The sequence below is a fragment of the Talpa europaea genome (assembly GCF_964194135.1).
Source record: "Talpa europaea genome assembly, chromosome: 8".
NCBI lineage: Eukaryota > Metazoa > Chordata > Mammalia > Eulipotyphla > Talpidae > Talpa > Talpa europaea.
Genome location: NC_140075.1, coordinates 34,005,281 through 34,017,820, shown reverse-complemented (window position 1 = coordinate 34,017,820; position 12,540 = coordinate 34,005,281). Strand labels below are relative to the sequence as shown.

The 12,540-nt window shown below is 42.8% G+C and overlaps 1 protein-coding gene and 1 pseudogene across 3 annotated transcripts in view; one reads left to right on the top strand and one right to left on the bottom strand.

Annotated features, from left to right (window-relative positions):
- The window catches only part of WDR76 (WD repeat domain 76), a gene marked incomplete at both ends in the record, with an annotated part of 55,825 nt that extends 47,532 nt beyond the window's left edge, over positions 1 to 8,293 (bottom strand). Inside the window, 2 exons of one of the 2 annotated variants that reach the window (XM_084241114.1) lie at positions 7,186 to 7,584; positions 8,231 to 8,293. In XM_084241114.1, the coding sequence (XP_084097240.1) occupies positions 7,186 to 7,584; positions 8,231 to 8,293 (462 nt within the window). The remainder of the gene's footprint in view (positions 1 to 7,185; positions 7,585 to 8,230) is intronic. The other variant, XM_084241115.1, reaches the window with a different exon arrangement.
- A 1,243-nt stretch (positions 8,294 to 9,536) lies between these two features.
- On the top strand, positions 9,537 to 12,420 carry LOC311175236 (histamine N-methyltransferase-like; annotated as a pseudogene). The gene is made up of 4 exons: positions 9,537 to 9,594; positions 9,884 to 10,419; positions 11,881 to 11,947; positions 12,196 to 12,420. The product of its transcript is annotated as a histamine N-methyltransferase-like (transcript).
- The last annotated feature ends 120 nt before the right edge of the window (positions 12,421 to 12,540 follow it).

Genomic DNA, 12,540 nt, shown 5'->3' with positions numbered 1-12,540 from the left:
TCTCCGGTGTGTTTGTTTCATATGTCGATTTGCTGTTGAAAAACTGGCTTGGGCTTTGTGAAGATCTGTGTGTCTGTGTCTAATTTGTTTGTAGTGACTTGCTAAGAGATTTTAATTTGTGGAAATTGTTCTGTGCCAGTTTTACTCAAAAGATTAGGCAGTACATTGGACCATGTGGCCAGATCAAAGATGGCGTCTGAGGCCACTTGGCGTGCTCTTGTAAAATTCAGAGGTTCTTGTTGCTAGGACTTTGGAACTTTTTTTTTCTTTCTTTTTGTAATCTCTGCTGTCTCATTAGCATTTCTAAAGGCAATAATGGTTCTTCAGTGGTATGTTGCTTTGTCTTTGGCTACTTCCTGCTCTTTGCCTGAGGCATTTTGCCAGCCAATTGTGGAGCAGTGGTGTTTAAATTAGCAAATGTATGCCTGGGTGTTAAGTGCAGAGTACCCTTAAGCAGTAACTGGTAATTGCTGGTATCCTTGATGGATTCTTGGAGATAATTTGAATTTTTGCAAAGTCTGGATCAGAAAAATTAACAAGATTTTGTCTGAGTCTGAAAGGATTTGCTACTGTGAATTTTGTCTACACAATTTGTTTTGGGCATGTTTGCCATTTTGAATACTGGATTTGTTCAATTGCTGGTGTAAGACAAGATTCTAAGTTTCTGCTTCCTACTGAGGAAGGTCTGTTATGGAAAGCACTCTTTAGGGTGCATCATGTAACTAACTGTGCCGGGTATTCATACCTGTGTTGTTGTTGTCCCTCCCTAGTGTGGGGGAGGTGTAATCTGTGCTTAGATGTTTAATCTGCTCTTTCAGCTTCTGTCCCAGAGTGGCTAACAGAAGTAAGGAGATGACTCCTTTTAATTGAAAGTTAATTACTGATAATTTGATTTTGCTTTTTCAGGTTCTATTCCAGGAAACCCAAGGAGTGCCTGCTTGATGGCTAACAAGAGATGACTCCTTTTGCTTAAAAGTTAACTGTTACTTTTATTCTTTCAGTTGCTGTACAGAATACCCCAGGATTGACTTCTAACAAAAAGTCTTCAACACTGAAAACCCTAAGGTGATAAACAAGGTCATGTAACTCTTGTGATTAATAAAACTTTTCCTTCCTATTTCCAAAGTCTTAGGTTTGTAAGATGACAACCGGAAATTTTTCTGCCAGCAACACTCCACATTTTTTTTTGGACTTTGACCTTTTTTTTCTGAGCCTATGGAGTAAAACTGCAGTTACATAACATTCTACGTGGCATAACTAAAAAAACTGTCTTTGTCTATATGTTGTATGTCTGTATGTCCTTCTGTCTGTCTTGACCTCCAGTGATTGACAGATTGGTATACATGGTGCCCATAGACGTTGGAAAAAAGTCTCTGGTTATGAGAAAAACAAAAAGTTATGGTTTGATTGTCAACATCGTGCTACTGAACTAAGCCGGTGCCTTCATAGAGATTGAATATTGTTGTTTCTGTTAATTTTCTGATATTTATGGCAAACCTTCCCAAAAATCTAAATTCAAATACAAATTTGGTAGCCTGTCATTTGACTGATGCAAGGAAATTTTGTGGAACCTCAGTAGAGCTCCTGAGACACTCCACGAAGTTTCTCCCTTTCCTCCTGGGAAGGCATTAGATGAATTTGTTCTATTTGGATTTTACCTAATGAAGTAAAACTGGAAGGGAAGCATTGTCACTTGGGAAAATGGTAAAACTTTGCTATGTACAAAATGTTAACAGTAGTTTTCTAAAATGTGTATATATATAAAAAAAAAAAACCTCTCGGTATCTGGTATGTATGTAAATTGTCAATGGTGATTGTCACCTTGTAATATTGTATAATTCAATTGTTTCACATCTACAGAAATTGTTTCTGGAAATATAGGGAGAAAAGGTCTCAACAGATTCCTATTGATGGAACTGTTGAGAGAAAAAACTTTCCTACAAAGGACTGAATAGACCTGGAAATACATCTGACATTTACTAAGGTTTCTTTGACATAATACTGGAAATTTTTTTATGCATTCTGTCCTGAATCCACAAAGTTTTTGTTTTGTTTTGTTTTGTTTTGTTTTGTTTTGAGTAACAAGGATCTGCAGCAAGGTTGCAATTTTTTTTTCCAGCAAAGCGAACTTGTCACATTTTCGAGACCCCTTGATGCCAACACGGCATACAAATAGTGGTAGTAATTTTTGCTACTTATCTCAGAGTCTGTTTTTGCATAACTTCCATAGGGATTTTGTCTGCTTAAACAACAACAAAAAAAAAATTGGACATGAGTTTGATTGTGTGGCTTTGTGTGGAGTTCTTCCAAAAAGTTGAAAAAGAGCTGAACCAAGAAGAGGAGAACCTGTTTGCTTTGTTTGTAGGGTTCCAGAGACCTCCAAAGAAGGTGAGGAAGCTGCCTCCATTGGCAGGACTGGACAACCTGGCCAACGAAAATGCCCTGGTACCCTCGAGAAGAGGAAAGCCCAGGTGGAGTCTGATGAGACCAACTTTGTACCTGAAGCCTACGTCGACTGGATGCCAATGGTTCGCTCTGATCCTATATGGAGTATTTCAACAAAGCCAGCTAAAAATTGCTGTTAGTTATTTCTGCCCTGTGATTTTATGCAAAAATAGGAAAAATGGTTTAAAAGTAGATTTGATTTGTAAACTTTTGCTATGCTGTTAAAGTTTGGGATCAAGGTTGAGAGAATTCGTTTTTGCATAAGTTGAACCATTTTAACATTTTTTCCCTGTGATTTTGATATATTTGCTGTCTTATTTTAGCTAACGCTCCAATTTTTTTTTTCTTTTGGCTGGTATAATGGACTATTTTTCAGAATGGAAAACTGTCATACTGGACATTCATAGACAATGCTGCTGACTAATTGTTGCTTCTCTTACACACATTGTAACCCTAAAAAAGACTGTCTCCTAAGACTACACCCTGAGATTGTGCCACCATAGATGTGGTGGAATAAAAATTAAAAGGGGGGATTGTAACAGGGTGGTCCCCAGGAAAGGGGGAGGTTCCCTGCCCCACCCAAGGGAGGGTGGAGCTGAGCAGGAAGAGGAGAAGCTGAAGAAGAGACTGAGGAAGGAAGCAGGATGGAGCCAGGAGACCTGGAGGAGGCGCATGGAGCCTAGAGACATGTGAAGAAACTGCGCTTGTCTTTTGGTCGTGGACTGGGTGACACAGATGTGGGTGAGACCCGTGGGGAGGTGACAATGGCAGCTTTTATCTTGATGTTTTATCTTGATGTTTGCGGGGTTTGGGCTGCCCCTCTCCCTGTCCTATAACAATAGTAATGTGTTTGTTTGCACATATCCAATAAAACTCGTTTTTCCTCTCCACAATAGACAACTGAAAATATATTTTACCAAGGCGTTGTCTGGAATGTTATGTTTTCAAGAACCAGATTGAGCTCAGTGCCAACAAGGAAACAGTCTGGCACCTCATTAGGGTACAGCTGGTCTATCTGAAGGATAAAAAAGATGACCCTTTTGGCAGGCCCAGAGATCCCAGGATATCTTTTGGGCCTCATAAGAAGAGGAATTTGCCCAAAGGTACTGTTATTAAAGGTGAAATCTAATGGTAAGTCTGATGTGTGGTCTTTAGCCCTAAAATGCTGACCATTTAAGCACACCCAATATGAAGTTCCTCATAGACTTTCAGCAAAGCAAAATTTAAAGGTCTGTATGGTTATTTCTGTTCTTGCTGAATTTATGCAAACTAGCCAAGTTTATTTAAGCTAGACTTAACTTGTGAATAAATTTTGTTGTGATTATTTGATAAAACGGGCGAAGGTAAAGAGAAAACTGTATTTCATTATTTGCGGACATCAAGTTTTAATGCCTCTTAAATATTTTTGAGGTTTTTATTTTTTTGAACCTGTAAACTAGACTGGATATTCTCTGAACAAAAAATTAGCTATGTATAATAATCAAATAACTCAATTTCTACATTGCAAAAAAAAAAAAGTGAAGATTTGTCCAGAATGGTCATTGCTCCCAAATTCCTCAAGATTAAAAAAAAAAAAAATACTACTACATTTAAAGTTGGGGGGGGGGAAATGTAATAATGTAATAGAGACTAAATTATTAAATTGCTCTTAGACCTTAAGGAGCACGCACGCGCGCGCACACACACACACACTGGCCTAAATTTTTCTCTGAGGCTTGTATTTATAATGACAGTTTTGAGCTGATAGCCAGAATTGGCTGGAAACTAAACACAGAGGGAGACAAAATGTGGCTTCCCAAAGGTGGAGTACATGAAAAAAAAAAAAAAAAATTGAATCCTAGTTCAAGGCTCCTATTGTAAACAAATCCATTTCTACTTGGTTTGGATAAATTAAAGGACTCATTCAGGCCTATGGCCACTGCTAGAAGACTAGGCTTACTTCCTTTGATCTTTGGCATTTGCTTCTTAATGCAGCTCCCTTTGTCTCCAAAAGGTTAAAATTAAAAGGATATCAAATTCATGAAATGGGTTACAAAATGACCATCTTAGGTTTCGTATTTGGACTGTACATTTTAAAGATTTATTTATTTATGCATACAAGAGCTGGGGGTATAGGCCAGAGGGGCAGGAGGGTGAGGGGATTCACCAGAGACAGAGTGGGGAGCAGAACAGGCAGACTGACTGAAATACACTGCTGAGGGGAGCAGCGGGCGAGACAAGAGCGGACTGCTGCACCATATGGGTTAGCTCTCTGGCGGGGTAATTGAACTCAAGCTGCAGTGGCTGCCAATAGCTTGCTAGTGCTGAGACTTAACCCCTTGCGGCACCAGGGAGGCCCTGGACTGTACATTTTAATTTTTTCCAGGATGTGTAGCATACACAATTGTCCATCAATACCTTCAAACAGTCTGATTTGACTGCATAGTACTTCATTCAAAATCCTAGAAAAAGCCTAAGGCCCTCAGAGTAGGGCCCATAGGTGGGAACACTGCCTATTCCCAGCAGAAAACAGCTTTAGAAAATGAGACCTATCCCCTCAACACCCCCAAAAGATTCTTGAGGAGGGACTGTTAGAGACCAAAAAAAGTTTCTCACACATTCCCCAAGAGGAACACAGATGCATTTCCGCAATCCCACAGATCAGATGAGGCTATTGCTTTGTTTCAAGGACCAGATAAGGTCTGGCAGGTATGGGAGACCTAGGAAAATTGTGAACTACAGTTTCCTCCCAGTCAAAAAGGGAGGAGGAGGGGTAGTTCCAATTTGTCTGGAATCAGGAGTGATGGAAACAAGATATGCATAATTAAGAGGAGACCTCTTCCCACCCAGAATGAAAAAACTTTAAAACCCTGCTGCTTTATTGCTCAATACAGCTCTCCTGCTTTGAGACTACCCGCTGCGTCTTACAGTGTTCTGTCCCATTGCTTCCTAATTAAAGCTTTGTTGGTATCTTTACTCTGCGTTTAGAGACACCAAGGACCCTCAGGTGTTGAGGTTTTCAACACATGGCCCCTCCTAGAAACCCTGTTGACTTACGCCTTTCTTTGATATTTGGACCCTCCCTTTTAACCTTTTTCTTTTTTTTTTTCTCCCTTCAGTTTTATCACATTTATAGGCCGTCAAACTACAGCTTCCAGTCATGGAGTACCGAGGCCTAAAGACTGCAGAATACCTGGACCTGGATGCTCTGGCAGCCCATTTTAGACGACCGGCGCTTTCTGCAACTCAGAACAAGGCATAGTAAGTAAAACTGGCTCCCTAGCCTGAATGCCCAGACACAACTGTTTCATTTTCTCTCACTTTCCCTAGATGACAATGATTTAGGCAGGCCAATGCTACGCATTAGTTCAGCTTCAAGTAGTTACAGGAGCCAGATCTTTGCCCCATTTCCAAAAACTTCTCATTGTCCTCTCTAGAGAGGGAAATGTCGGAGTATCATTTAATGGGATTAAAATTCAACCCCCACTTTGCTCAGCAAAGTGGGGAGTCTTGAATAAAGGGAACCAAGCCAAAAAAACACACCTATGACCAAAAAAGACTAGTGCAAACTCCAAGAAATACAGGTCTAATCCTGACAGGCCACCCCAGCAGATATGGGTGGGAAAATGGGCTCCCTGAGCCCTTGAATAAGCCCACGAAGAGTGTAAGAGAGCTTCAAACCCTTTCTCAGTGCAAAACATCCCCATCTTGCCCACTGCTTCTGTCAGCAGTATACTAAATAAATCCCCCTTTCACAATTGCCCTCCATCCTGTCTCTGATGAACTCTTTTACCACTACGCAACCAGCAACTATGGGTCCCCAGCCATTGCTCCCTGAGACATTCCCTTCCTTAGTACTGCTATATAAGTCCCTGCTTCTCCCCAACTTGGGGTGAAGGCCTTTGTGAAAGTAGTCTACCATGTCCTCGGGCTTGGGAACACTTGATTTCCTTCCACCAACTGTTTTCTCTCAAGTTTTGCCTTATGAACAACAGTTGGTTAGATCACCCCACCCCACCCCCCCACCCCTCCCCCCCGCCAAAAAAAATCCTGTTACTTTATTATTTTAAATATTAACTGATAAGTGTTGCTCATGTATCTTCTCTATGCCATCATTTGTTTGTTTTTTGTATTTAAAGAAACTATTAATCAGCACATCAATGCAACAGACCGATGATGGCTTTCCTACCCTCACATGGGTCACTCAACTGCCCTGTCTCACAGACCAAGTGTTTCCGGCATACTGTGCATAAACATGTAGAGGTGAGGAAGATACCATAAAGTATAAGTAAACTGAAAATATATATGCAGTAAGTTGAGAGAAAGAAAAAGGGAAGCTGAGTGAAGACATGCTCCTTGACAATCAAAACCAAGTGCAAAACAAACCCAAGGAAGTTATCTGTTAAACATTTAAAAAATAAAATTTCAATTAAACAGAGTAGATAATAAAATGTTTCAGCTGGAGAGATTTTTAATAACCTTAGCTTATCAGAACTTCAAATTTTTGAGTAAGAAAAATTTGAATAAGTTTCAACCAGAGACTCTGTATCTCAAGAAATATGCTAAATGTGGGGTGATACTAAACCCAGGACTTTGATTTCAAAGTTGTAAGTAATATCAGAGGGCAAATGAGCGCACAATGAGAGACCAGAGGGAAAGGACATGTGTTGGAGAACAAGGGGGGTGGGTGTGTGTGTGTGTGTGTGTGTGTGTGTGTGTGTAAAAAGAAGGAAAAATCTGAAATAGTAATTAAATTCTTACCAGGCCTGATGTGTCATCTTCATCACTGTCTCCATCCTGACCGCTTTCCACATCAGCACTGGAAATCACTGTATCTGAGGGTTGCTTTTGGCTTTCAGTATGAACATCTATGGATGACTTTTGCGGAACGGATTCTGCCTTGGGAGATGTGGCTTCCATCCTCGGAATTAAAATCCTTCCACAGGTTTTCTTAATTGCAGCCTTCTTACGCCTCTTGCACACCACTTCATAGTTAGAATTCTTATCTAATGGGGCTTTGAGGTTCTTAAATTGGTGTAGCTTGTAATTACTGAGTGAAAAGGGGACAAGACACACCTTAGCGGTTTTCCCTAAAACTGTAGTCTGGACTGGACTCAGAGATACACGAGAGACGTTTTGGTTTTCCTTACATTCATTCACCTATTCAGGTCAATAAAGGAAAATACAGTATTAGAATCCCAGGTCCTCTGCCTTTTCTTACAAATCTGTGTAAATAAATCTCATTTCTACTTCGTAGTGACTGAACAAGCCCAAGCTGACAGACTGAAAGGGAATGCCTTCTTTCCCCTCCAAAATGCAGATAGATGCCTAATTCATTAGCCAAAAAGAATTATCACTACTCTGGCATACTTCCGGCCCACAGAAGTTTGCCCCGCGATACTAATAACTATCAGGGGAAACTCATCACACAGCCCCAGCCGTTGGGCTGGTGACTGACTGACTGGCGCTGCCGGAATCGCGGCCTGGCGACACCCACCCCGGCAAAGGCCACTGAGGAGCCCCCGACCCCTCTCTGGGGATCACTATTTCTGGGATTATTAATAAGAACCTACCACAACGGCGAACGGCTAGTTCCCACTGAGGAAAATCAGGGCGGAACCTACACTAAACTTCTGAAGCAACACCCGGGAAACCCCATTAAACCGAGAAACGGCCCAGGAGTCGGGAAAGTGGTTTTGGGGTGCGGGAGGGGCCGAGCTCCCCGGCGCCCTTCGAGCCCGCGTCCGGCGTGTCCCCCACCCGGAGGGAGACCGGGGCCCACCGAACGCCCCAAGCCGTTTCTCACCTGCACCTGGACTCGCTGTCTGACGTCCGCTTGCTCCTCAGCCGCCGCGCGCGACCCGGACATCTCGCCGCTCGGCAGCAGCCGGCGTCTTCCCGCCAAACTCGCGGAGGGCGGCCGGGGGGCGGGGCGGGGGCGGGGCCAGGACGGCGCGAGCCGGCAGCTGGGCGGGGGAGCACGCGGCGTCAGCGGGCGCCTCTTAAAGGGGCAGGCTCCCCGCCTCGCCGCCCGCTCAAAGTTTGCAGGTATTCTACGGGCAAGTAGGCGTTTTCCCCTGCAAGTTTGCTACTAGCGTAGATTACACTACGCATTTTTTTTTTTTAAGGATGCGCTAGAACAAGTCGACGTTTTTACTTTGGATCTCTGTGATTTTAATGCTGCTGTGCTAATAATATCTCGCTTTGAAAAACCTGGCGCTTCCGTACTTGGGTTTTTCCAGTCTTGCCCAATTCCTTTCTAATTTCATTGGTTCTCCCAAGCCTCCCTGCCCAGGCTCCATTTTAGAACACAGGTGAAATCATTTGAGGGTTAATCCAATTAACAGCAGCTTCAAGAGCCTCTTTGATCCCGTACCTGCCGAACTTTAATCAATCCTTGACTCAAAAATTACCGCTAACATCAAACTTCAGAGTGTCTAATATGAACTGTGCTATTTCTGGGCCCCAACACATTGCTCTCCTGTCCCTCCTCTTTCCCAACACAGCAATTATGAAATTCTATTTACAGTGAAATATGTTCTCACTTCAATTGGCCAACTTTTTTTTAACACAACCCAGCTAGTAATAGAGGTTGCTTCTATTATGATTCTGTACTTTCGTGAAGACTTCCAAAATAAAATTCAAACTTCTTCAGGTCACTGGCCTTTTAACAATATTCCATATGCCTTACAGAGAACCAAACATGCTAGATAACAACATGCACTTAATAGTTTATTACAGACTTATATACAAACACTTTCCTTTCAGGAATGTTTTGATAAGCAGTCTCCAGAAACTGAAATAACTCAAAAGCCTAAATAAGAGTAGGGATTTCAGACATTGTCCCAGACACCTGGGGGTCATTGGTTTGTTTTTGCCATTGGTTTAAATCAATACCACCTGCCCTTGTATAACCAAAAGATTTGCCCTACAACCTACTCAACCTCATCAATTGAGTTAATAAGATACCATTAGCGAGATTTCTATTCCCATTAAACTCAAACTCTGCAGAAAAATCAAATACAACATCTTCCATGAAGAACTTGTTTTCTGATCCCAGCAGAAATGTTGAACCTTTTTGGAGGTCTCTCAACCATTTCATGTAACACCAATGCATGCAGGAATTTATGGACAAGCAGCTGCCAGGCATAACAAGGATTGGAAACACAAATTAGAAATTAAGATTCTAGGGCCTCCCTAGTGGCGCTAGGGGTTAAGACGCAACATATGAAGCAATCCACCGCCACTGCAGCACGAGTTGGACCCCCGGCCAGGGAGCTACCCACATGGCACAGTAGACCTCCCCACTGTGTCTCTGCTGCTCCCCTCAGCAGTGTATTTCAGTCAATCTGCCTATTCTGTTCCCCACTCTATCTCTGGTGAATCCTCCCAGCCCCCACACCTCTGGCTTGTACCCCAGCTCTTGTATGCATAAATAACTAAATCTTTTTAAAAAAAGAAAAAGAAATTAAGATTCTAGGCATTGGTAGAGGTGCAGGTGAAATTGATTTTCAAATTTTCTACAAAGTGCAGGCTCAATACCCAGGTGTTCATATCAACAATGATGTTGTTGAATCAAGAATTGAACGAACTGCCAAATGTAAAGAGTTTGTAGCCAAGACATCAAAGGTTGAGAATGTCATAAACATCACCTGGCATAAGAAAACCATCTGACTATCAAAACAGAGTGATAGACAAAAAGGAACTTTGGAGGTGGGATTTTACTCAAATGGTTCAGACGCTGTTTCATGTAAAAGGCACCCAAATACCCTGAAATTCTTCCATAGTCTCTTAGCTAAGACCCTCATTATTCTTGTATCAGGAACAAGATGGTGGCTTAAACAAGCTATGACAAAAGTATGAATTGTGCTTATCCCTGGATGACCTCTGCCAGTATGTCAGTCACATCACCTGACTTCACTCAGATGCTGAACAAATTAGGGATAAATATGACTGTTTTGACCTGTTCATTATGAACATAATGTTGTGCCCAAGGTCAGCAGACTCGGCGAGCATAGCCTCCAAGAACCCAAAGACAGCTGATGCAAACACAAAAGGGAGTTTATTTCAGACTCGAGTCCGGGTTCACGGCACCTACCAACACAGTGGCAGATACCAAGAGCCCCGAACAAAGGAAGCAGAGGTCTTTTAATAAGGTTAAATTATGCTGGCAGTTACTCATTAGCTGCAAGGATGCGTTCTCCAACTTTGCCCGGCTATCATTCTAAGCTGACTGGCCAGGCCAAGATGCAGCTCCAACCTGCAGCTCCAATTACAGCAAGTTCGCCCTCATTGGTGACCAGAGAGTAAGGGTGGAGTGAGGGTCCAAACTATCTCTGGAATGCAGTCTTTACCCAGCAAAACCTTAAATTGTAAAATGGCAGTTACACAAAGCAATGGCTATGAATACTTATGCTTGGTTCCACACATAAATGACTATTTTATTGATGGCAATGAAAATAGAGACTGGCTTCAGGATTTTTTTTAAATTCAATTTTTATTTATTTATGCATACTAGAACTGGAGTATAGGCCAGAGGTGCAGGGGTGGGGGTGGGGGTGTGAAAGGATTCACCAGAGATAGAATGGGAAGCAGAACAGGTGGATCTACTGAAATACACTGTTTTTGTTTGTTTGTTTGTTTGTTTGTTTGTTTGTTTGTTTTGTGGGACCCTTGGACAGGGGAACGAACAGGCACTGCAGAGGCTGCGGGCATCCTCACAGTCCAGCGCTCAACCGTTGTGCCACCAGGGGAGGCCCTGAAATACACTGTGGAGCGGATAAGCGGGTGAGACAGGAGAGGTCTGCTGCACCAGGTAGGTTAGCTCCCTGGCAGGGGATGGAACTCCTGTTGCGGAGGCTGGCACTAGCTTGATAGTGCTGCAACTTAACCCCTTGCGCAAAGGCCCTGCTTCAGGATTTTTGACATAAACCTCAGCTTTACCGCAGCAGCACCACCTGATCCCAAAAGAGAAAATTATAAAGATCTACAAGAGCCAAAATTCAGTATAAGGGAAAAGGGGTAGGTTCTTTTTAATAAGTCTGAGTTTCACAGTGTTGGAAGTATAAATATCAATCCATGAATATATTCAAAAATGTATGTTGGGGGGCCTCCCTGATGGCACAAGGGGTTAAGTCGCAGCACTATGAAGCTATCCACAGCCACTGCAGCACTATTTCGATCCCTGGCCAGGGAGCTACCCACGTGGCGCAGCAGACCTCTCCTGACTCCCCGGCCGCTCCCCTCAGCAGTGTATTTCAGTCATTCTGCCTGTTCTGTCCCCTGCTCTGTCTCTGGTGAATCCTCTCACTGCCCACACCTCTGGCCTGTACCCCAGTTCTTGGATGTATAAATAAATCTTTTTTAAAATGTATGTTGAACAATACTGATCATTTATTAAAATTACAACTATATCTCATAACAAGTAAAGCACTGCCTTTTACATGTGAAATTTAGAAATTCTCAGATGCCCTTGGACTACCATACAGAATCTTATGTGATCCTGCTGGTCTTACCCCACCCCGTAGAGATCACTAGCAAACTAAACCAGCTAATGGACAAATGAAGTGCCTAGTTTGACCAGCTGCCTGACAAAATCCCTTCCATTTATCAACTGCTGAAATTTCCTAGAATAAAGCATCACTGTGGCTTCCTCAAATACTCAACTATATAATTATCGATGTTGAAAAATAAAACACTCATCCTGAACTTTCAACAGTCTGTACAAATAGTCTCTCTCCTCAGCTATTTCTCGCTATCCTATTTCCCTAGGCTTCAAGCCAAGCTAACCAGGGTACCTTCAATTCCTCGCCTGAGCGACCGAACCCAAACGAAGCAACTTCCCGCCTGAGGCGGTTTCCAACCACTGCGAGGTCGAAGGCTATAGGACGGCCCGTGAGCATGCGCAGTAACGCGAACTCGGTGTTCTCGCGGAAGGTACCGAGACGTCCTCCACGATCCCACAATGCTCTGCCCGCCTATATCCGGTTTCTCTAGCTCCCCTGTAAGTGGTGTTTGTATCCGTCGCGCACCAGTATCCTGTGGCCCTAGGTGGAGGGCAGCTTTCTTCTTTTCGTTGACGTTGTCGCTGTTCACTTGTTGAAATTAGTCAAGTTC